The sequence below is a fragment of the Emydura macquarii genome, unplaced genomic scaffold (assembly GCF_026122565.2).
Source record: "Emydura macquarii macquarii isolate MOO-44397 ecotype Brisbane River unplaced genomic scaffold, CSIRO-AGI_Emac_v2 contig_1704, whole genome shotgun sequence".
Lineage (NCBI taxonomy): Eukaryota > Metazoa > Chordata > Testudines > Chelidae > Emydura > Emydura macquarii.
In genome coordinates this window covers 4206-30430 of record NW_027131841.1, presented here as the reverse complement: position 1 = coordinate 30430, position 26225 = coordinate 4206, and the positions used below count along the sequence as shown (strand labels likewise).

General features: G+C 42.9%; 1 protein-coding gene across 1 annotated transcript in view; it reads right to left on the bottom strand.

Moving 5' to 3' along the window:
- MAJIN (membrane anchored junction protein) overlaps positions 1–25980 on the bottom strand; it is a gene marked incomplete at its 5' end in the record, with an annotated part of 128763 nt that extends 102783 nt beyond the window's left edge. Inside the window, 3 exons of the mRNA XM_067556303.1 lie at positions 4884–5009; positions 25141–25216; positions 25930–25980. Of these exons, the coding sequence (XP_067412404.1) occupies positions 4884–5009; positions 25141–25216; positions 25930–25980 (253 nt within the window). The remainder of the gene's footprint in view (positions 1–4883; positions 5010–25140; positions 25217–25929) is intronic.
- Positions 25981–26225: the final 245 nt, after the last annotated feature.

Below are 26225 nucleotides of genomic sequence, written 5' to 3'. Positions count from 1 at the left end.
CAATGCTCCTACTAATGCAGCCCAATATGCCATTAGCCTTCTTGGCAATAAGGGCACATTGATGACTCATATCCAGCTTCTTGTCCACTGCAGCCCCCAGGTCCTTTTTTGTAGAATTGCTGCTTAGCCAGGCAGTTCCCAGTTTGTAATAGTGCATGGGATTCTTCCATCCTAAGTGCAGGACTCTGCACTTGTCTTGTTGAACTTCATCAGATTTCTTTTGGCCCAATTCTCCAATTTGTCTAGGTCACATCCAATCCCTACCTTCCAGGGTATCTGCCACTCCCCCCAGCTTAGTGTCATCCGCAAACTTGCTGAGGGTGCACTCCACCCCACCCCAGATCATTAATGTTGAATAAAACTGGCCCCAAGACCAACCTTTGGGGCACTCTACTTGATATCGGCTGCCAACTGAACATCGAGCAATTGATCACTAACAGTTCAGCCAAATTTTTATTTACCTTATTGTCCATTCATCCAACCTTCTTTAACTTTCTGGCAAGAGTATTCTAGGAGAACGTATCAAAAGCTCTGTCAAGATATATCACATCTACTGCTTTCCCCACACCCCATCTATATCTCCATCTGCTGCCTCTGTTGTTGCTTTACATTCCCCTTTTGCTATTTGTTTAATCCCCTCCTGACTACTCTAGCCAGTCCATCCCCAAGGAGATTGGTCCTCCATCTACTGAGATGGAGGTCATCCAAACTATACAGCCCCCTCTCGCCACAGAAGGTGGACCAGTGTTCCACAAAACCAAAGCCCTCCACCTTACACTACTTACCTAATCAGCGATTCACTTTCATAATCTTATGTTGTCTGTCTTCCTTTGCTAGTAGGACAGGAAGGATCTCAAAGAAAATTACTTGGATATTATTATTCTTCCATATGATTTCAAGTTCCCTAAAGTCATCCACTATCTCTGAGATTTCCCATGATGCAGTATCAGTGGTGCCAGTATGAACCATCATCAACAGATATTTGCCTGTAGACTTCAGAATCCTCCCCAATCTTAGAATGACGTCTCATATCTTGGCTCCAGGAAGGCAGTGCATGGTCCTGTTCTCTGCCTGTCCAGAATGTTCTTTCGATTCTTCTGAGTATTGAATCTCCAACAAAGATTGTCTGTCTTCCTTGGAGAGAACTCTGTGGGTAAATTTGATTTTCTTACAGGTTGGACTGAGCTGCCGTCCACGTGCGTTACATACATCAATCCATTCCCTTGGACCTGCTAGATCTTGAGAGCGATCGTTTCTATATTGCGGACTTGATATCAGTTTGAAACTTCTATCTGTGTGGAATTCATCCTGCTTTCTCTCGTCTCTTTAGTGGCCACAGTCTGCCTATCCTCATCTATGTCCAACTGCAGAAAGCCACTCTGAACTCTTGCCTCTGGTACTTAAAAAAACTGTCAAGCCTCCTCTAAGATTTCCTCTCTGACTGATTCCTTTGTGGCCAGTTCCATTATTTCTTCAACTTGGAGTACTGGTGTTTCTCAAATCTGAGTGTCTAGGAACTTACCAGCTTCTCTCATTCTTAGTACCATCTCACCTTGCTCCTCCACACTAAGAATGTTTTCCTGTAGTACAGCCACCAACTTGCATGGTTTGTGTTTGAGGTCCAGCAAAGGTCTTCTCTGCCAAACTTCTCTCTCATTAGTAGCTGAGGCTAGCCTGGGGCCAACTGGACTTTCATTCTCAGCAAGGGAGACCTGGCTCTGGATACAGTGGACAAGGATGGCTGCCTTCTATATGGATCTATCTCTCAGAGGGATTAGTATGGTCTGGACCTGTACAGATAGTGTGGTGAACACATAACTGGGTACCAAGATAAGGGTTTTCTGTGAAACTCTGATGGTCTTCCATTTCTCCTAAGGGTTTCAAGTTCATGGTCCCTGTCATATTCCCACTGGGCCACCAACAAAGGTGAGGGAGCTTCCTAGGATGGAGGAGGCTCTTCTGCAGGTCTCTGAAGGAAGGAAGGAAGAAAAGGAGTAGTTCTCCTCCAATGGCAGAAATGATCTTTCTGGTGTGTTGTGCCTTTAAATAAGTATTAAGGGAAGCCATATGACAACTTCCCAGAGCTGACCTAGTAGGGGTGATCCTAGTACCATTGGTAGAGTCCTTCAGTGCCATATGGGGCACTGTAACTCTTAAGAGTCCTTTTGTGCCAAGTGGCAAAGGGCATTTCCAAAATACTGTTCTCTGAATATTTAGCCAAACAATGTCTTGAAAACTGATCATGCATATCAGTGTGTGATGCATGTATGGGTTTTGTATAAAAAGTTACATATGTATGCTGGAAATATGTCCTTAAAATATTTTGGAGCCATCTGATAAACAAGCATGCCTCAGAAAAGTAATGTGGATTTCTCTCTCTGCATGGATCAAACTAACAGGCAGATGAGAAAACAGCATGGCTTGATTTCAAGCACAGGACAATAAAAGTACACATGCACGTAAGGGAAACCAAATGATCAAGACAATAGAAAAAGCAAATTGACCAAAGGATGAATAAGGGGGTTGGCACCTGCACTTAAAGGACAAGCATAAGGGGAGAGGAATTTTGCCTAGGCTTACTTTTCAAGGAATACACTTCAAAGGTTTATGGACTACAAAAGGGAAGAAATGGGAGTCCTTTGTAATCCATCACTTTAAGGACTATAGGGGCCAGGACCATTGTAATCTTTGAAAGGTGGATTCTCCCAACCACATGGGTTGAGGATGCTGAGATCTGAGTAAAGGTGAGAAATTGCCTGAGATTAGGACTGTAGTCTGTTAAATTTTAGAGACACTAGAAAGTGTTTTATTTGTAACCATTTTATATTTCTATTATCTCTGCTTAGTATCACTTTAAATCTCCATTCTTTACTAATACATTTATTCTTGTTTTATTACAAATTAATCTCTGTGTTGTGCTGCTAAAGTAAGGTGTGCATTCTCAGTTGAGCCAACAGGCTGGTGTTTCTTCTCTTCTTTTGGAGACTGTGAACTTGGTAGAGTCTGTGAGTGTTCAGTGATAGGGGAAGGATACTGCAGAGGAACACTTTCTCAGGGGTTCAGGAACTGGGGTTCACTGAATGCTACCTGCAAGGCAAAATTAAGACTGGCAGTGTCTCGAAGAGTTTCCTGATAAGGCAGACCAACTCGTATGGCAGGGAGCTAACACACACAGTTTAAACTCCAGCAAAGCTCTCTCTTGCTGAGGCAGAGGAGTAACACAGCGGCTTACGGTTTTGGGTGTCCCAACAAATCATCACAGGCACCAATGTCAAGAATGTGGCAGATATACAGGGTTGCAGAATGGTGTTAAACAGTACCATCCTGGCTGAGGTCAATTAACTTGGTACCAGCACAGCTGGTGCCAAAGTGCTGGTAACCAATTCACCATCAGAAGTAATGTATGGGGGACTATGTCCTTGTACAGTCAGGTATATACAGGGAAGGTCTGTATCAGAAGAAGGACTCCTGAACAAAAGAAACCCTATTACTATACTAAACTAGAAAAAGTGTCAAATGGCAAAGAAAACCTAACAATTATGCTAACTATAAAACTTTAAACTTTCAAAAATTAAACTAATGTCTCACTAGAGCAATGAATGAGGACACTACATTGTCCTAGGAGTACAAATACATCATTCCCACAGATGCACTGCTTGAAAAAAACTGTAGGAGAGACGTAGCTTTTCCCTGCCTATTCATATAGTACATATTAACCATATTTTGTAGGAAAATCTGTAAAGGGCTGCCTCGAATTTGAGGAAGAAAAATCCAAGAGATGATCTGATGGGTCCTGGTTCCAAAGTGTTTATGTGGAGCCTCAATTCTTGATGGTTAAAGCTCTTATATGAGCGCCCTGTCCTTATACTAATTTGGGGGGGGGGGTGGTTGAAGAAAGGGCCTCCCCTTCAAACTATTTTAAGAAATATCCATCATAGTAATGAGCCATTGATCTTAGGCTCTTTATTCTAGCAGAAAAATGCATAATAAGAACCAATGGCTGGAAGTCAAAGCCAGACAAATTCAAATTAGAAATAAGGTACAAAACAAGAATGATTTAAGGTCTTGAAAACCTGCCTCACCATGACAGACAAAAGAAGCTTAATTTATTTCATTAATCCAAGGGAAGATTATGAGGTGATTTGATCAGAATTGACAAGTATCTATGTAGGTAAATTCCTAATAGTACATGAGAAATCTAGCAGAAAAAGGCATAACCAGATAGAATGCTTACTTATCTCACAGTAACTGTAGGTCTTCAAGATATATTGTTCATATGGATTCCATTTTTGGGGTACAACATGGAGCTAGGGCTGTGATTCCCAGATCACATAGACATACTTACATGCTTACATTCGTTGAGCTAGCACACTAAAAATAGTGTAGCTGCAGTAGCATAGACAGCAGTGGAATGGGTTAGCTGCCCCAAGCACAAATGTGCCTGGAGCCTGTGGATACATATTCGGGGCACCTAGCCCATGCTGCCATTACCACAGCCTGTGCTTCGGTGACCTACACTACTACTGAGCTAGCGCAAGTATGTCTACGCAAACTCAGAATCACATTCCTAACTCCAAGCGTAGATGTAACTTGGTGCACATGTGATTATTCATACCCTCAGCCCAGTGTGGGGAGCAGCTTGAGGGACAGTCACCTTGCCCTATCATCGCATTTAAAGATTCCATTGTTGTACTCCTAGACACTCAACTCCTACACAGTGATTATGTGGAAAGCAAGTTCAGGAAAAAGCAGCAAATGTTTCAACTGGTATTTTATGGGAAAACCACCCTTAAAAAAGGAAAAGTGAGTTGGTCTCACATGTGACAATCGTACAGCATACATTTGTTTCCAGTATTTCTTTAACCATAACCTTATAAACTTACCAACAAATATACTTTGCTGAAATGAATTGAGTTCAACATACATTGTGAAAACATGGGGATATGGAACAAGAAATGTATCCCCATGTTTGAATCTCAGTTTTGATACTCTCTCCCATTTACTTAAATCTGGATAGTGGAGTTAAGGCTTGAAAATTTAACATTAAAATTAAATAAGATGAATAAAAATCTTGTGGCTAAATCTCCATTCACTACTTCAAAAATATACCTTTATAAGCCTATATAAAAGTACGTATGTATGTATGTACTCTTGTGCATTCACTTATCTGTGTAGTTATAAGAAAAATTCTGTATGATCAGCACTTTTATTTCTTTATCAATGGCTTGTGTTTGCACCACAGATTCAAGCAACTTCTTTGTTTGGCCCTAGTCCTGAAATCCTCACTCAAAGTAATACACCAGGCTCCTCCATAAGACCTTTGGAACAAACACTCAATGTTCTTCATTGAAAGTAAGGCATTTTAATTTTTAATTAAAGTACATTTCATAAGTACACTAATGTACAAAACTGACTTGTTCAAAATGTAACTAAAATAGTTATTTACCTTATAATAACTGGTTCTCTGTTTGACTATGTGGATCCCCCTCTTGGTACACATGTGCCCTAGGCATGTGAGATTGGATTTTGGCCAGCAGTGTCAACATACACACCCACCCAAGGGCAAAAGAGGCACTGAGACTAACCATCATTCAATTATTTCATTAGCACAGACTCTCCATGCTCTGTAGGGCTCTGTAGTACTTAGTGAGGAAGGAAACAGGGTCATGGGATCCACATGGACAAAACATCTAAAAGAAGCACTTTATTGTAAAGTGAAAAACTGGTCTTCAATAATTTGTTCATGTGTATCACACATCTAGTGATAAGCTAAAAGTTATCTTACAGCTTGAAGATGGGTGTTAGGAGTCCTACTTAAACAGACACTGTGGGACTGCTCTACCGAATTGGGTGTCAGATCTATTAACCCCACCCAGGGAGTAGTGTTGGATAAATTCATGTACTGAATTCCACATTGCCCCCCTACAAATCTCTGAAATTGGAACATTCCTTCCAGCATGCAAATGTAGCTGCTTGGGCTCCAGATGTGTGGGCTTTAATACAGAGGGTGAAAGTAGCTTACCCAGCTAGTAGCAAGTCCTTAAGCAAATAGGTACTCATTTAGATAGTCTCGGCACAGAGATGGCCTGGCCCTCTAGAATTATCCCCAAAGGCTAGAGGGAAAAAAAGTATCAGTAAATTGCAAAAGGATTTAGTTTTATTACGGTAACATGATAATGCCCTCAAAAAACATCCAGAATATGTCTTTTAACTTACCCCAAGATTGAATGAGGTTTAGGGAAAAATAGCCAGGTGAATAGACTGATTCAGGTGAAAATGTGAATTTAGATTGAAATTTAGGATGTGACCTGAGGGCCAGCAAATCTTTATAGAATATAGTGTAAGGAGTGTGAATTTCACCCACCCTTTGAGCAAAGGTAATGGCCATCAGGAATGACATCTTAAAGGAACAGTGATTCAAAGATCAGACTCAAAAAGAGGATCCATTAAGATCCTAAGGGGGAGGAGGAGGAGGTAGCTCTTGAACTGTATGAAAATATGAATTAGACCTAAAAACATAGTGACTAGGGGGTGTGCAAATATAACGTGACCTTGAAAGGAAAAGTGAGGGGCTGATATTACAGCCAAGTGGATCAAATTGAGCTAATGGAGAGAATAGATTACTTATTATTTTGGAAGCAATCTAAAATACGAGACATAGGGGCCACTAAAGCATTCAGGTGATGCTGGATGGGTTAAATAGAGGACCTTTGCCTCTTAGATTTATAAGTTGACTCATAGATGCTTTTCTGCTTTGGATCAAAATGTCCTGCAGTTCAGAGCAGCTTCTGTCTGTAACATTCAACAAGCCAGCATCCTGGGTTCAGATATAGAGATGGAGATTCCGGGTGCAGGATCTAGCCTCAGTTCTATGAGGTGATATCCATCAGGTTTGGTAGGGCAATTGGAGGTTGCATCAATAAGTGTACCAGGTCTGAATATCAAAACTGCCAGGTCCATGGTAGTTCTATATTATTAATGAGGACTTATCCTGTCTTAGTTTCCTGAGAACTCCAGGAATTAATGGGACTGATGGAAATGCTTACTTCAGCCCTCATGTCAGGAAAATATCCAGTAGAGAAGTCTGGTCACACATCGTCTGAAGAAAACAATTGCTACTTTATTTTTTAAGTTGGTGGCAAAGAAACCTATGTTAGGGATACTATATTTGAGGAAGATTCCTTAATAGACTGAATCTTTGCGAGACTATTTATGACTATTTATTCAAGTACTTCCTGCTGAGATGGTCTGGTAGGCTATTCTGAGTTCCTGGCAGATGTTGAGCTACGGGAGTAAATGAATGTTGAACATACCAATTCCACAGATTAATCACCTTCTGACAGAGAGGGGATGATTTTACTCCTCCTTGTTTATTGATATAACACATGGAAGTAGTATTGTCTGTCATGATTTGAACTGTTGATCCTTGAAGAGGCAAGAATACTTTTCATACTCAGCAGATGGCCTTTGAGCTCCAGAACATTTACCGTATTTCCCCATGTATAAGACGCACCTTAATTTTGGGGCCCGAAATTTGAAAATAAATGTATTACGGTACATCACCAGTAAGTACCACTGCATAAGACGCACCCAGTTTTTAGACCCCAAATTTTTCGAAAAAAGGTGCATCTTATACATGGGGAAATACGGTACTTGTAGGGAATAGTTTTTTGAGCACCAGAGTCCTTGTGTCTGATGGCACTCTGAGTGAGCCCTCCAACCTGGCTTAGACATAACCAGGTTTTGGTAGTAAAGAGTGAAGAAAACTTTCTCATTGCAAACTTGCTGTGGGTCCATCCACCAGTGGAGCAAAGACAGAATTTCCTACAAGTCCAGATCACGCTTGCTGGATTGATAAACTGACTTCAATCATCCCGGCCAAAGGCAAAGGTAAAGTTTGGGATGTATAGTCACAAAATGTGGGGGGTCACATGATTTAGAAACCTGAGGCAATCTCTTGCTGAAGTCCTCAGGTTACTAAACTTTATACTGAGGTCCACCATATTTCAGAATCAATCTTGTGGATGTTACGCTTTCACTGATTTTCAGTGCAAGAATGTCCTGTTAGTAAATGAACCAAACTATTATGACCCTTTGATTTTTAGTAGGTAAGCCAAAATCCCACTGTGCTTGTAGTCCATAGAACTAGCCTGCTTGCTTGCATTATATAGATATGTATTTTTTTCTTATAGATTTAAGTATGATTGTGTGATTATAATAGTTATAAATTTTTATTTGTGCTGTAACACAAGGTATCATATCCTGTATGACAGCTATGTCATTATTATTATTATACAAATATTCGGGAATTGGTGTTGAAAGTGTTGCTGTATAACAAAAACAAGACATATATGGTCATGTTGTTGCATAGATAATCTCGCAAGATAGCAGAGATCCTTGGGACCTTTAGTCTAGATGTTGAAATTGTTAATGTCAGGCATCACATGAGTACACCACAAAACCCACAGAGGGTAAGAGGGGCCAAAATAATAAATGATGTAATGTAAATGGAATTTTACTAGGAAAAGAGGTAGTACTCATTAATATTCATGAATCGGTCGGCCTATAGAATATGTGTACCCCAATAGTTTAGTGGGGGGGGGGAAATCCACGTATGGACTTAGGAGGAGGACCCATATTTTTAGGGTATAAAATGGGGAAGATCGCGCTATTGGGCGTCAACCATTAGCTACTCTTACTTGAAGTTCCTTTAGTTAAGTTGTTAAGATTTTCTTCTTTATTTTATACTTAGTCTTATTTGTAGTGTTAATTTAGTTTTATAGTTCTTAGCTCTCTAGCACCCCTCTACTCAAAAGTTGAGGAATCAAACATCTCTCTCAACCAGGGCGTGAGTATATTAATTCAAAGCATATCATAGAAATATATATATATATATCATATAAGTCTTTAAAATTAAGATTGTATTATCCATTATCCATTTGATTTTTGATTTTCTCTATATCAGTTATTTGTCTATCATTCTATGATATCTTAATAAAACTTATAAAATTATACACATTTGGTTATCATTAAGAAACTTCTTGTTGTATATCTCGGGGGTCCCTATAAAATTCTCCTGGAGCCTGATTCAGGGACAAGAACCTTTTAATCCAAGTAATTGGCAAATCTATAACCCTATTAAATAACTAATACATATAAATCAGGCTACATGCTCTGTGTTTATAACTCTTTGTATATAAGGTGAATAATGGCTGACCATGGTGTTTTGTGTTAAACTAATGATTGGGAACATGCATGTCTGTAATCAATTAGTAGGACTAAACTTAATTAACCACTTTGCTTTTATTCTGTTTTATCTGACCTTGCCCAAATAGGGACCACTTGTAATTGATATGGGGAAGTTGTATTCTGTGATTAATAAAATAACCTATCAAAAGATGCTTTTTATCTTATCTTATTAAGATTATGATAATCTTATTATGTAAACCAGATACCAAGAAAAGAGTTTCATGGTCAATGGATATTTTTTTCTTGTTCTCTTTCCTGTAAACAGGTGTAATATATAAAGGGATGCCTGTTTTTAATAGATAGGTGTCGTTATAGACAAAATGATATAATTCATAAGGGATATTCATAAATACTTTGCAATTGTTAAAATAGACAAAATGGACAAGGAACATGTGGTTTAGAAGATTTCTTCTGTAATTAATATAACAGCAAAACATTAATGTGTGGGTTAATGTCTATGCATTAAGACCTAATTGTGGTCACAAATTGTCCCAGTAGTGATAAATTAGTTACAAATATCATTGGGTTATTGAGTAAAAGAAAGATCAAGCATAAGAAAGGACTTTTTTTTTGTACTAAACTAGCATATAAGAGGTTAATTATAGGAAGTTAGAAGTGAGCTGAAGTAAAGCTTTCACTATTTCTACAGTTACAGAGTTGGTATGTATGTTTACTTTCTGTATTTGGTATAGTGCTGTATTAAGTTTTGATTATATTACATAAATAAAACTTCAACTAATTAGTTGTTTGACATCATGATTTATTAAATCTGAACACTGCTGGAAAAAGATTCCAAGTGTGGTTTGTTACCCTGCACCGATAAGAGACCCACACAGGATTTCAGGCTGGACAGTCTCCAAAAGAGTTTATTCTGCAGAAGGTCAATCCCCAAGCCCACAAGTGGACAGTGGAAAAAGACCCCGAATTCAAAGTTACTGACAGTTTTATACCTTATTACTACCTAAACACAAATGACAAAAGCATACATATCCCCCTTACAAGGGCACAAACCTATTTTCTCTATAACTATTGGTCTATATTATTTGGCATACATTATTCATAAGATACTTTTACAGATGTTTTGCAGCTAACTACAGCTTATCTATCAAGGTTGCATAGCCTGCTGAATCCAGCTGAGGCTTATCTCCTTCTGCATTCCTAAGAACTTTCCATGATCTGTGCACAGAGTGGAACAGCCTTGCCTTATAAACAAAGAAGCTGCAAAAATGGAATAACTATAGTCAAGCAACTAAAAATCAGCTTACAACACGCAACAACCCCTATGAAACATTGATAAACATTCTTGGTGCCATGGAAAGTCCAAACAATAGAATCATGTATTGGTATATTGGTAATATGTATTTCCTATTATGAAACGAGGAACTTCCTGAATGGATACATGAATCTTGAAAGTTGAGAGCCATGAACCAATTTCGAGAATCTAAGGAAAGAATTATGGAAGAAGTCAGTGTGACTATCTTGGACTTGAAGCAATGGATGAATTTGTTGAGTTAACTGAGATCCAAAATGGGGCAGCATCCTCCTTTTATTTTTTAGAATAAAAAAGTAGTCTCAGTATTGAACTTGGGGGCACCTCCTTTACTGCTGCAAGATGCAAAAGACCTCGTCTCACATCTTGTCCCTAAGGAGCAATAGGGAACAGCAGTAGGCAAGGATTGAAGATGAACCAAAGAGCCCTTGTTGATTTAATTCCAGTTGATTTAATCCCCCAAAATTCATAATAATTCCGTTTCGGGCACCTGTGGGGAAAAATGATAGTTGCTAAATGGTGTGTGTGTGGTAGTGAAGGGGTGGGAGGAAGGAAACTGGTACAGAACCATAGAGGTCTGTTCAAGGCTCTTAACTCTTATGTCAAACTACCTGCCTGAATGAAGGTACACCCCGCATACTAACTAAGCAAGAGGCTGAACTTCTCCACTGAAAAGAACTTTCTGTGAGGCTCAGACAATTTCTGCTGAAAGTAGTAAAATAAGGAGAGCTATTGTTTATCTCACCTCCTTCTTTGAGCCAGAGTATAAAGGTCCAAGGTTAGAAGAATCACCCTAGAATCACTAGAGTGTCTTGGAATCAGTCAGTCAGTCTTGGAATTAAATAAACTAGGACCCTCAAACAGCAGATCCTCAGTAATGACTTGCACATCTTTTGGTATAGTGCAAATCTTCAAGAAAGGGAAGAAAGAGGATCCAGGGAACTACAGACTGGTCAGCCTCACCTCAATCCCTGGAAAAATCATGGAAAAGGTCCTCAGGGAATCCAATTTAAGGCACTTGGAAGAGAGGAAGGAGATCAGGAACAGGCAACATAGATTCACCAAGAGCAAGTCATGCCTGACCAACCTGATTGCCTTCTATGAAGAGGTGACTGGCTCTGTGGATGTGGGGAAAGCAGTGGACTTGATATACCTTGACTTTAGCTAAGCTTTTGATACAGTCTCTCACAGTATTCTTATCAGCAAGTTAAAGAAATATGGGTTGGGTGAATGGACCATAAAATGGATAGAGAACTCGCTAGATCATCGGGCTCAGCGGGTAGTGATCAATGGCTCCATGTCTAGCTGGCAGCCAGTAACAAGCGGAGTGCCCCAGGGGTCGGTCCTGGGGCCGGTTTTGTTCAACATCTTCATTAATGATCTGGAGGATGGGCTAGATTGCACCCTCAGCAAGTTTGCAGATGACACTAAGCTAGGGGGAGTGGTAGATACGCTGGAAGGTAGGGATAGGATACAGAGGTACCTAAACAAACTGGAGGATTGGGCCAAAAGAAATCTGATGAGGTTCAACAAGGACAAGTGCAGAGTCCTGTACTTTGGACGGAAGAATCCCATGCACAGCTACAGACTGAGGCCCGACAAGCCAGGCAGCAGTTCTGCAGAAAAGGACCTGGGGGTTACAGTGGATTAGAAGCTGGATATGAGTCAGCAGTGTCCCCTGGTTGCCAAGAAGGCTAATAGCATATTGGGCTGCATTAGGAGGAGCATTGCCAGCAGATCGCGGGTAGTGATTATTCCCCTCTATTCGGCATTGGTGAGGCAGCATTTGGAGTATTGTGTCCAGTTTTGGGCCCCCCACTACAAAAAGGATGTAGACAAGTTGGAGAGAGTACAGCGGAGGGCAACAAAAATGATTAGAGGGCTGGAGAACAGGACTCATGAGGAGAGGCTGAGGGAACTAGGCTTGTTTAGTCTGCAAAAGAGAAGAATGAGGGGAGACTTGATAGCAGTCTTTAACTACCTGAAAGGGGGTTTCAGGGAGGATGGAGCTAGGCTGTTCTCAATGGTAGTAGATGACAGAACAAGGAGCAATAAGCTCAATTTGCAGTGGGGGAGGTCTAGGTTGGACATTAGGAAAAAGTTTTTCACTAGGAGGGTGGTGAAGCACTGGAATGGGTTACCTAGGGAGGTGGTGGAATCTCCATCTTTAGAGGTTTTTAAGCTGCGGCTTGACAAAGCCCTGCTGGGATGATTTAGCTGAGGTTAGTCCTGCTTTGAGCAGGGGGTTGGACTAGATGTCCTCCTGAGATCCCTTCCAACTCTAATCTTCTGTGATTCTATATCTGACTACTGCAACCATGAAGATCTCCACAGGGCAACCAAGGTAGCCATAGCTGTAGTAACTGTATCCAAGACATCAAAAGCAGCTTGAAGTGAGGTCTTTGTGATTAACTGGCCCTCAAATAGACAGGATCTCAATTCCTTTTGCAAATCTTGAGGTATTCTGTCTCCAAATTATGAGATGTTACTGCATTTAGACATATTTCATGAACAGTGCTTGACAATTCATTTTGAAGACCTCTCTTTGTGTTTTGATTTATCATGAACGTTAGCAACCACTACTGAACCAGGAGTGGGGAAAGTTTAAAAGTATGCAAAACTCTTAGGTGGAACCTTGTATAAGTAAGAGTTCGTCAGCTCTTTTAGAAGTGGAAGGGATAGATGCTGGAGTTTGAAGTAAATCTGCTGGTTCTAGGATTCTATTAATAAATGGACATAGCCAATCTGCTCAATTTTATTGTGTGTAAGATATCAAATAAACTGTGATCTTTCTCAAACCACTGCTAGAGGAATGTTGGAAGGCCTTAAAATCAATAGTAGTAGAAGGTACAGTACAGTTAACAGGAATCCTAAGGTCTGCTTCTTCTCTTTCCTGGTCTTCCTCACTTTGACCCTCTTCACATCTAGAGCTTTTCACTCTGCAGGTTGAGGCACTAGTAATGCCCTAGGAGGCCTAAAAGGGGAAGGATATCTGTGATGGGGGTTCTAGATTAGGCTGTTCTCGGTGGTGGCAGATGACAGAACAAGGAGCAACGGTCTCAAGTTGCAGGGGGGATCTAGGTTGGACATTAGGAAAAAGTTTTTTACTAGGAGGGTGGTGAAGCATTGGAATGGGTTACCTAGGGAGGTGGTGGAATCTCCATCCTTACAGGTTTTTAAGCTGAGGCTTGACAAAGCCCTGGTTGGGATGATATAGCTGAGGTTAGTCCTGCTTTGAGAGGGGTTTAGATGACCTCCTGAGGTCCCTTCCAACTCTAATATTCTATGATTCTATGATGTGATTATCTCTGAATGACTGAGATCTAAATAGTTGAGTCAGAGGACTCCGTGGTGGCGAATCAGGGTAGATTTACAAAGTGTATGGGTAAGGCATATGAGAACAAGGAAGAGTATGACCTATATTAGTTGTATGTCTTTTATGGTGCAGATTAGGTAATTATCTGTGACTGAGTCCCCAGGAATAGTGCTCTGGAACCACTCAGCCAGTCAGGACTCTAGTGCTTCTGAGTCTGCCCCCTGAGGTCTTCCCATACTAGTGCAGCCTGCATCCTGAATCTGGCCTCGCAGGGTTCAGCACCTCTGCTCCGCCTGAACTTCCCCTGTGGGTCCCCCTGGATGGAACCCTGGGGAGCACTTCCATGGCCCCAAAGGGGCCATGCACCCCAACTTGCAGTCAGAAGCTATTTATTAGTTCTCAGGATCTCAGCGTAGAAAAAAACTTTATTAGCAGCTAGGATCTCAGCGTAGAAAAACTTTATTAGCAGCTTAATTAGAAGTTACAGCAGTGACCAACTGGAGAGGCCAAAGCCCATACTCTTTGGCCCTACACTCCCTGGACCCCCACAGGGTACTGGGCTCTTCCAGGCAGCCACTCCTCAGACTAGTCCCCTTGCGCCTCCCCAGTCCTATGTTTCCTTCCCAGCCAAGGTGGCCGCTCTTCCTGGTCTCCCCCTGCCACAAGCTGTTGCAGCTGGTTAAGGAAAGGCAGGGGTCCTGGCCAGGTCTGTGTATGTGTGGCTGGGGAAGGCCCATTCCGCCCTCTAGTGGCCTCTGCAATGATCACACCAGGTCCCTGCCATAAATGCACCAATCCCACCTATTCTTGACTATATTCTCAATCTGAAAGAAACAGGTCTATTGATTTAATTTTCTCAAGGTGCATCTAGTGGCTATCAGCACCTTTCACACCCATATAGACAACAAATCAATCTTTACACATCCATTTGTGAAACATTTCATGACAGGCATACTGAACGTATACCCAGACGTTCGCCGTCGCCACCCCCCCCCCCACGGTGCCATGGTATCTCAACCTAGTACTAACAACAATCACTAAAACAGTTTGACCCATTAGCGACCTGTTCCCTGCTGCACATGGTTCTGAAGGTGTCATTTCTAGTTGCCATCACACCGGCCCGACATGTAGGGGAACTTGGAGCACTGTTCCCCCTGTTCCAGTGCTGGTATCATGGTAGACAAAGTGACCGTCCTGAATTTTTGTACCCTTATGAACTTGTTCAACTTTCTGAAGTCTAAAATGGTCTCCATCCTCCGGTCTTCTTTTGGGACAGGAAATAATGGGAGGAGAATTCTCTGTCCCTGTGTTGAGGTGGGACATGTTGTATGGCACCTATTTGTAGCAGGTGTTCAACCTCCTGTTGTAACAAGTACTCATGAGATGGGTCCCGGAACAGCGATGGGGAGGGGGGTTGGGTAGCAGATTTGGAGATGAAGGGGACAGTACATCCAGAGTGGGCAATTTCTAAGACCCATCTGATGTTTGCCCAAGCTTGGTAGAACAGGCATAATTATTGGTGGAAAAGGATGGTATTTGTGAGTATTTCTGGCTCTAGAAACAGGGGGAAGTCGGGTAGATCCTCAACCAAAACCTCAAAATTGAGGCTTTGGTGGGGCAGCCTGAGATGTTGATGGTTGCTGGTTTGATTGTTTGCATCGCTGAGGTCTTTGCCTGTTTTGAGATGGATCATACTGTGTACACTGTGAGTGATGCTGGTACCTGGAATTATAAGGTTGATACCTAAATGGCTTTCTTCTTGTCGCAGGTGTACATATCCCAAGGATAAAGAGTGTGGCCTGAGAATCTTTCATTGTATGCATGACCTTGTCCATTTTCTCTGCAAAGAGCGTCGTTTTATCAAATGGTAGATCTTCAATTGTGCCTTGAAGCTGTGTAGATAACGCTGCAGAGTGACGATGATGATGGTCTGTGCATGACTACCACGGTTGCGATTGTTCTGGCATTGAGGGAGGCCTGTAATGCTGTCCTCGCAACTAATTGACCTTCTTTTATAAGTGATTGAAAAACAAGGTTACTTAACACTAACTGATGCTCTTCAAGATGCGTTCTCATGTCCATTCCACTGTAGGTGTGTGCTCACCCCCTGGAGTCCCGCGCTCATGCCGCAGTATATGAGACGCTGTCTCCGGCATCCGGGCTTGCCTGGGTGCAGGGGGGTGAACCCCTTGGTGCTGAGTTTGTCTCCAGCTACCGGATTCTGCACCGCCTGGCAAATTCCTCAGGGCCGAGTCTGTCTCCGGCCACTGAGTTTGGCGCAGCCTCCGTATGGGGCAAACTCTTCGGTGCTCAGTCCGTTTCCGGCATCTGGGGTTCGGTGTGGCCTCGGCACAGGGGCCGAACTCCTCAGTGCCGAGCCTGTCTCCGGCATCCGGGTTCTGCACTGCCCAGCGAACTCCTCGGTACCAAGACTGTCTCCGGTGACCGAGATCAACGCTGCGTCCTTGCGGGCAAACTCTTCGTTGCTGGAGCGGTGGGATGGACCTCACCTGGTGCCAGGGGTTCGAGACCGGTATCGGGCGGACAACTTCGCTCTCCGCCTTGATGCAGGTCAGTCCGGCAACCGTGACCTGGGATGACTTCTAGGGTAGTGTTCCTGCTCTACCCTAGGAAACCAGTCTGCAGGAGATCTTCCTCCCCATGCCCGGGATCTCCTGAGCCATTCAGGGGGTCCCAACACGGGCTTCCCCGTACGCCAGCCCCTTCTTTCTTGTGGAGGCATGGGCGGCAGTGGCATATGCAAGGCCAACAAGGCTCTTGCTGCCCTTCAGCCACCAAAGTCGACAGTGCCGGTAGGTGCCGAGGGACTCCCCCACTCCCCTGAGTCAGGGGAGGCTCCCTGGTTGGAGATGCTGGGTCCAGTAGCGGGTCTCCGTGATCCAACCTCAGTGCAGATTGGTGCTCCACCCTGCCTGCTCCGACAGTGCAGAGGAGCATCCATGCTCTGTTCATGGTGCCAAATCAGATCAGTGCCGATGGTGCCCTCTGCACCGATGGGACGCTGGATCCTGCAGCGAAGTAGGTTGGTTCAGAGCCAGCTTAGGAGCTCCATGAGCTTGGCTTCCAGGTGGATTTCCTGGAGGTCTGACAGCCTTATCGATCCATTTCCTTCTCATGAAGGGGTTCCCCCCCACGCTTCAGGCAGTGGGGGTCAGTTAGCAGGAAAGCCTTCCTGCTGGAAGTGCATGGCTTGAAGCCACGACACTGGCATATACCACTACAACAGTTATTAATCTAACTAACTAACTAACACAAAAATCCTTGTCTAAAGTTTAAAACACGGGGAATTAAGTGCTTGCAATGCAAGTGCAGGCAGTTCCAGTAACCATCACAGGCGGAAAGAAGGAACTGAGGGGGCATAGAGCCAGCAGCACCTCATACTGTGGCATGAGGCGGTACTCCAGAGGATGCCGGAGCCGGCCCTACAGGATCTGCTAAAGGGAAAAAAGTTCTGGTGGCCGTGCACGGAGGCGTGCACACACCTATAGTGGAATGGACATGAGCAAGCACTTGAAGAAGAACTGCTCTTTTTTATTTTCTGAGATATATTCGATAAATTCTGCTATTTTGTGCAGTTTGATCATAATTAGATAACAGCGCCACATATAATTCGTCATTTTTAATTGTAGGGTTGCAGCAGTGTACACTTTTCTGCCCAATAAATCCATTCACTTGTCATATTTATCTTGTGCGGTGGACTTATGGTGGTGTTGCTTAGCTCTCTGGTTGGCTGCCTCCACAACTAGGGAGTTAGGCACTGGGTGATGTAACAGGGCCAAACCAGACGGCTATGGAAGGGTGCTACTATTTGAGTTCAGGGTGGGTGCGCCCGCCCACCACTAAAGGCCCCTCCCCCAGCCTAAGGGGAGGAGCCACTGGATCCAGGACTCAACTGATTTCGTGGGACAACAAATGAGAAAACAGGAAGGGGTGTGAGGGTCAAAGGGTCAAACAGAGGGAACCAGAAGGGGCACCGAGCAGAGAGCCCCGGACAGCGCCCACTGCTCCCAGAAGGTGCCAAGGAAGCCGGCGGACACCGCCCAGAGGAACTCTGCCCGGATGCGTGAGTGCACAAGGGAACGGAAGTAGGCAGAGCGCCCCCCCTGCCAACCTCCTCTCCCTGGTGTTATAGATGGTATGGAAGGGTGCTGGAAGGCATGTATATTAGCCCGAGGCTCCATAAAGCCCTATTCCCTGGGTAATCCAGCTGGGGCTAATTCAAGGCAATTGGGCCAATTAGGCCACCTGGCGCCTATCAAAGAAACTGCCCCAGCAGTTAAAAGCATCCATTTCAGGCAGGCCGGGGCAGCTGAAAAGGGAGTTGCCTGCTGGAGCAGAGCAGAGCTGCTCTGCTGCAGCGCTTGGGACTATTGCCCATTGCTGCCACCATACCAGAGATTGAGAGGTTCCAGCTGGGGAAGGCAAAACAACCCTTCACACCGGTACCAGGGAGTGGGCCACAAGCAGTGGGGCCACGGACAGGTGACCCAGGGAAGGTAGTCGGTCTCAGGGACTAAGTAGTGTGAGACCACTCCTCGCAGGGTCCCTGGGTCGGGGCCCAGGGTAGAGGGCGGGACCAGGCATGCCCCCCCACTTCCTTCCCAGCTGCACCACCGGCGTGGCCAGAAAAGCACAGGACCCACAGGGCGGAATGGGCCCACCCCGCCACAGTGGGTAAAAAGAAATTCTGTGCTCTTGGTGGGTATCAGCCCTTCTGCAAGTGGGGGGAATAGTGGCTGAGGCTGCCAGATGTCATCAGCTGGTTCCATGAGGGCATCATCCATGGAGAAAGCAATTTTAGAGGAAGTTGATGTTTGCAGAATCTTGAGCAATTTGTGCTGTGACTTTGCAGCCTTTTGGAGTGGGATGTCTAGGTTATCCACTACTCTCTTAAAGAGGATCTGAAACTGCTTGAAGTCGTCAGCAGTCGTAGGAGGTGGAGGGATCATAGTCACGTCTGGAGAGGAGGATGAGTTGTTTGCAGGTGGTGGTGTTTCCTGCTGGGTGGTCTTCTCCAAGGGTTTGGGTCTCTCTGTGCGTGGTATCTCTTTAGTAAAGCACCCAACCTTGATTTAAAAATTGCCAATAATAAAAATCTATCACAATCTTTCGTAAAGTGTTCCAATTGCTGATTACCCTCACCATTAAAAATGTACGACACCTTATTTTCAGTCTGAATTTGTCCAGCCTCAACTTCCAAACACTGGATCATATTATAACTTTTCTCTACTAGACTGAAGAGCCCATTATTAAATATTTGTTTGACAGGTAGATACTTATAGACTAATCAAGTTGCCCCTTAACCTTCTGATGGAACTCCTGAGACTATCACTATAAAGCATGTTTTCCAATCCTTTGGTCATTTTCATGGCTTGTGACACGCTGCATCCCCAGTGATTACCCTCATAGTGTAATTGTGTATTGTTTAATGCAAAGTATGTCATATAAAGTGTTTTTGGAATGCTCATGATGTTACAGTAATATGTTTGCTGCAATGTCATGTGTATTGTTATCATGCTTTGCTATGTGATATGCCCAAAGATCATAGAATCATAGAATATTAGAGTTGGAAGGGCCCTCATGAGGTCATCTAGTCCAACCCCCTACTCAAAGTAGGTCTAATCTCAGCTAAATCATCCCAGCCAGGGCTTAGTCAAGCTGCATCTTAAAAACCTCTAAAGATGGAGATTCCACCACCTCCCTAGGTAACCCATTCCAGTGCTTCACCACCCTCCTAGTGAAAACATTTTTCCTAATATGCTATCTAGATCTCCCACACTGCAACTTGAGACCTTTCCTCCTTGTTCTGTCATCTACCACCATTGAGAACAGCCTAGCTCCATCCTCTCTGGAACCCCCTTTCAGGTAGTTAAAGGCTGCTATCAAATCCCCCCTCATTCTTCTCTTTTGCAGACTAAACAAGCCCAGTTTCCTTAGCCTCTCCTCATAAGTCTTGTGCTCCAGCCCCCTAATCATTTTTCTTGCCCTCCGCTGAACTTTCTCCAACTTGTCCACATTTTTGTAGTGGGGGGCCCAAAACAGGACACAATACTCCAAATGCTACCTCACCAATGCCGAATAGAGGGGAATAATCACTTCCCGTGATCTGCTGGCAATGCTCCTCCTAATGAAGCCCAATATGCTAGTAGCCTTCTTGGCAACCAGGGGACACTGCTGACTCATATCCAGCTTCTTGTCCACTGTAACCCCAGGTCCTTTTCTGCAGAACTGCTGCCTAGCTTGTCCGGCCTCAGTCTGTAGCTGTGCATGGGATTCTTCCGTCCAAAGTACAGGACTCTGCACTTGTCCTTGTTGAACCTCATCAGATTTCTTTTGGCCCAATCCTCCAGTTTGTTTAGGTACCTCTGTATCCTATCCCTACCCTCCAGGGTATCTACCACTCCCCCTAGCTTAGTGTCATCTGCAAACTTGCTGAGGGTGCAATCTAGCCCATCCTCCAGATCATTAATGAAGATGTTGAACAAAACCGGCCCCAGGTCCAACCCCTGGGGCACTCCACTTGTGACCAGCTGCCAGCTAGACATGGAGCCATTGATCACAAACCCATTGAGCTCGATGATCTAGCCAGTTCTCTATCCATTTTATAGTCCATTCATCCAACCCATACTTCTTTAACTTGCTGATAAGAATACTGTGGGAGACTGTATCAAAAGGTTTTCTAAAATCAAGGTATATCAAGTCCACTGATTTCCTCACATCCACAGAGCCAGTCACCTCTTCATAGAAGGCAATCAGGTTGGTCAGGCATGACTTGCCCTTGATGAATCCATGTTGACTGTTCCTGATCACCTTTTTCTCTTCCAAGTGCCTTAAAATGGATTCCTTGAGGAGCTGCTCCATAATTTGTCCAGGGATTGAGGTGAGGCTAACTGATCTGTAGTTCCCTGGATCCTCTTTCTTCCCTTTCTTGAAGATGGGAACTATATGTGTCTAATGGCTTATAAAATGTGTCTAATGGCTTAAAACACATCCAAGGAAGACTCTCTGAGCAGAGGGGCAGTTCGCACTTCATTAAGGCTTGTACAGAACAAACCCAGCTCCACTTCATTCCAAGAACAAAGGACTTGCCTAGGTAACAACAAAGCATCAAAGGGACTCTGAAGAGAGCCACCCCCTTTCTCCTTGGCCAGCTCATACCCATAATAATGGAATGCTCACTAACTCAGCACATGGATGAACCCATGGAAGGACATTTTTTGTCACCTGACTCTGACGGGTGTGGGGGGGGGGGGGGCGGCGAAGCCCAAGAGGGAAGAAGGAACATTTTTGAAAGGGGAGACATTTTGCCATGCTCTCTCTTCCACCTCCGTCAACAAACACCTCCAAGCAACTGAAGCACTGACCCAAGTGGAATCCTGGCTGAAAGGAAGTCAGCCAGCCTGTGGTGACAATCATCTGAGTTTGTAAGGTTGCTGAAAGTGTTAAGATTAGTTTAGAATGCATTTGGCTTCTGTTTATTTTGACTACACCTGACTTGCTTGACTTATTATGTAAAATCTTTCTGTACTTAATAAATTTGTTTGTTTGTTTTATTTAAAGCAGTGCATTTGGTTTAAGGTGTATGAGAGACTCCATTTGAAATGACAATGCTGGTGCATATCAATTTCTTTGATAAACTGATGAACATATGAGCTTCCAGGGTTCAGTGGGCAACACTGAACATTGTAAGACAACAGTTCCTAGGGTTGCATCTGGAACTGCGGATATTGACTAATAATTGCATAATCCCATAAGTGGCTGGCTAGAGGCACTCACTCACTGAGTTGGAAGCAACTTACATTCTATTGGCTGTGCGTGAGCTGCCCAGGAGTGGAGGTTCTCACAAGCAAAGCAAGTTAAGATGGGCTCCAAGAGGGATTGGGGTGACATAGTGATTCACTAGTCCAGATTGCACTAGGATAATGTCACATGGCTCTTCTCTGAATCAGTTCCAATTTATTAACATCCTTCTTGAATTGTAGACACCAAAACTGGACAGTATTACAACAGCAGTTGCACTAATGCCAAATAAACAGATAAAATAACCTCTCTATTTGATCACACCATTGCACTGAGAGCTCATGTCCAGCTGCTTATCCTCCATTGACTCCCAAATCACTTTCAGAGAGTCATTGCTTTCCAGGATAGAGTCCCCCATCCTGTAAGTATGGCCAACATACTTTGGTTTTGGTATTCTTTTTCCTCTCCCTGAAACATCAGATCTGCTACATCTAGAGACAGAATACAAGGTTAGGTGAACTGGTGGTCTGAGATGGTACAGAGAATCCTCTGCCTTAGAAGGTTGGCTGGCACATTGTGCTAACACATGTGTAGAAACCCTTCTTGTTCCCCTTCACGTCCCTTGCTAGCTCCAACTCCAGTTGTGCTTTGGCCTTCCTGATTTCACTCCTGCATGCTTGAGCCCTATTTTTATACTCCTCCCTGGTCACCTGACCTAGCTTCCACTTCTTGTAAGCTTCCTTTTTGTGTTTAAACTCACAGAAGACTTCTTTGGTAAGCCAAGCTGGTCGCCTGCCATATTTCTTATTCTTTCTGAACATCAGGATGGTTTGTTCCTGTGCCCCCTCAATAAGTTTTCTTTAAAATACAGCCAACTCTCTTGGACTCCTTTCCCCCTCATATTAGCCTTCCAATGGATCCTGCCCATCAGGCTCCCTGAGGGAGTCAAGCTCTGTTTTTCTAAAGTCCAGTGCCCATATTCTGCTGTTCTCCTTTTTTTAGGATCCTGGACTCTACCGTCTCATGGTCACTGTTGCCCAGGTTACCATCCACTTCTACTTACCCTATCAATTCTTCCCTGTTCGTGAGCAGCAGGTGAAGAGGAGCACAGTCCTTAATAGATTCCTCCAGGACTTGCACCAGGAAGTTGTCTGCAAGACTCTCCAAAAAATTCCTGAATTGTCTCTGTTCTGCTGCATTGCTCTCCCAGCAGATGTCAGGGTGATTGAAGTCCCACATGAGAACCAGGTCCTGTGATCTGGAAACTTTCACTAGTTGTCTGAAGAAAGCCTTGTCTACATCATCCTCCTGGTCTAATGGTCTATAACAGATGCCCACCACAACATCACCCTTGTTGCTCTCACCTCTAAACTTAATGCAGAGAAATGATGGTTCTTTATCAAAACGCTGAATAGGGAGCTACGCCAGCAATCTTGGTTGGTGCGAGTTAGACTCTTGCCTTCTTGCTCTGTTTTGCTGCTTTGCTTTTCCAGCCAATTTCTCCATCTTCCTTTGCAAACCATAAAATTGGGTTCACCAGCTTTTTCCAGTGGCATGAGTATACCAACATGAATATTCAGAGGAACAAGGAGGCAATCTTCATTGGATGGAACTTAGAGAACGATTTGGAATGTGTCGCACACTTGACAAAGGTATTCACACCTGCTACTAGATGCAGAAGAACGTGTGGCACAATATTTTGCACTGTTTTTTGGCTATTTTGCTGCACTTAGGTGAGAACTGTTTAGTTTTGAAAGATTTAGGTGAGAAATTAGATAGTCTTTGCAAAAAATTACAATTACATTTACCTGAAAGGCTTGCAAAGGATGATAGCATGTTGTGAGATCATGTGGGAAGCTATTTATGCTGGTACTACAAAGATGACCTATATCAAACCAAATTCAAAATGAATCGATCAGTAGTGTTACAAGAGAACTGGACTTGACATAAATGCAGCCATTTTGTGCACTCAGCCACCATTAACTGAAAGTGAGAATACCATGTAGTCTGAAATAATTTGGGTTTTGTCTAAGCAGGCAAAACAGCTGCACAGCTGCAGCTTTGTTAATAAGGATAGAAAGTGACAGATTCATGGGAATATGAGGGAGTGTTGACCTTGGCCTTCGGTGTCTACAACCGTAAGTGTCTCACTGTTGTTATCAGTAGGAGTTGCTTTACTGATAAGTAATGAGTTTTTGTGCTGATGCTGGGAAAATTGTTAGCTGAGTAGGAGTTATTATGAGTTATGTGCTTTGTTTTGAGCTACTATAAAGAGATTAGTTTGTGTAATTTGGAGAAGTTTGAAGAGGCTTTTGACAAGCTAGGAGACTGACATCCAACTAGCCAGTGGCTAGGAGGAAGGCTGGCAAACAGAAACAAGAAAATGAGAAGTCCCAGCAACAAAGGTCTAAAGAGGCATGCTCAAAACTTAGCAAGCAGTTGCCCTAAGGATTTAAATTCTGAAAGTTAAGAGAATGAGATTGAGCTCTTAACTACATTCACAAAAGGCTTTTTAGATGCAAGTTTTCCTAAGAGAGAAACAGCATTGCATATTGTTTTCAGTCTTCTTATAACCATAGCTGCTAATGACAGGAGTTTCAGCAAGTTAAAATTAATCAAGACCTACCTAAGAACATCCAAGGGACAGGAAAGGCCAAAGCAGAACACCCTGAGGATGGTACTGCTTGAGGACTGAAATGCTTTAGTTAAATTAAAGATATTGGGTTCATCATAAGAGTGTTAGGTCATTAAATTCCACACAATGATATGCAGGTCAGAGTAGATGGTCTGATGATCCCTTCCGGCTCTGTATAAAATTATGGAAGTTCCATCTCTCTGACATGAACAGTAAGACAAAACTGAGAGCCAATCTGCCCTTATGACCTCCAAAAGGGGGCACAAGGTAATGCAGAGCTGAGGTCTCAACCAAAGCTGCTGGCCAAAGAGAATCCAATCTCACATGCATGAAGTAGAGGCACACCAGAAGCAGAATTCAGATGGATAAATACTCAAAGAACACTGCAATTTCAGGTGTTTTTCTAATATTTACTTTTGTGCACTTTAGTGTTTCTCAGTCATTGGGGTCATGACTCCCCAGTGAGATCACAAAAGGCAATGGAAATTTTCATTACAATTCTAAAACCAAACAAATAAAAATTTCCATAATAACTTTAGGTGACCAAAACCTTGAAAGTTTGTGTGGTCAAATGTATTAGTAAAGGTTGCATTACATGAGCTTATTGTTTCACTAATACATTTTTACTTTAAAATTTTAGGAATTATGAAAATTACTGATTTCAAATAAGGGGCCACCATCTTAAATAGATTGAGAAACACTGCCTACACTCAAATAAAAATTCTGCAACTGAAATCAAACATAGGGACTGATCTTCAGCTGATGTAAACCACATACCTCCATTAACTTCATTATTCATTTATGCCAGCTGAGGATCTGGCCAATAAATTCCACATACCGATAATATAAATTAAATAATTTCCCACAGATTGGCTCACTGAATTTATTTTGACACTGAGCAAAGGATACATGGAAAGATAGTTAAGCGTTGTGTAGCAAATGGATGTAAATTATCAAGATTTCCAATGATTACTCGAATGGCTTCCTGAAAGGTTAAAAAATTAGGGAAATACTACATATTAACAGTATATGCAAATTTCTACTGTTGAAGTAATTGTAACTAGAGTTTCCAGTGTGGGGACATTTTTGTTTTAAGAAGGTTGTTGGTCAATATCACTGGCCACAGTTTCCTGGAGATGCTCAAAAGCCCATTAGAGCTGCAAGATGATAAGCAGCTGTTATATGCAGAGCAGTGTAACCAGGTCCTGGTCAAAGAATAAAAACAAGTGAGATTCCATCCCAAAAGAGGCCCAAGATCTGAGGCTGGTTCACTGAAACAGAGGAGGATGGGGAGAGAGGTGCAGCTCTATGAACATGAAAAAACAAAAAGAGTTCTGTAGCACTTTAAAGTGCTACAGAACTCTCATTGTTTTTGCTGTATACAGACTAACATGGCTACCCCGCTGGAACTCTATGAACATGACAATTTCCATTTTTTAGATTTTTTATTTCTTAGGTTTATTTCTATATTTAAGATGGAATGTTAAAACTTTGCTTTTCCAGGATCACATTTGCGGTTTAGCTGAAAACTATAGTATCTTAAGTTTCTTAACTGGTGATATATTGATGTCAGTCTCAATCTCCAGATCAAAAAAGAGTTTTTCTCTGGTAATATTTCATTTGTTAGAATACTAGTACCCCATAATGAACAAAATATTTATTGAGAGGAGCAACAAATATAAAATTTAGATATCCTACCTCTAATTCCTTGATAGTACTTTCGTTATTGTCTAGATCATCACTGCTGTGAAACAAAAAATATATTTAGCCTCACAAAATGAAAGACAAGATAGAGCTCCAAGCACTGTAATTATTTCCATAGTGATAAAATGTATCAACAGAAGAATCTGATTTCATCATGGAAAATATGAAGCAGAAACAAATGAATTCTTAAAAGGTGAAAGAACAGTTATTTACTTCATAATAACCCTGGTTCCAATCGAGAATTCGGATTGTTCTCAATGATTCTACTCTTGGTGTAACTGCACCCAATG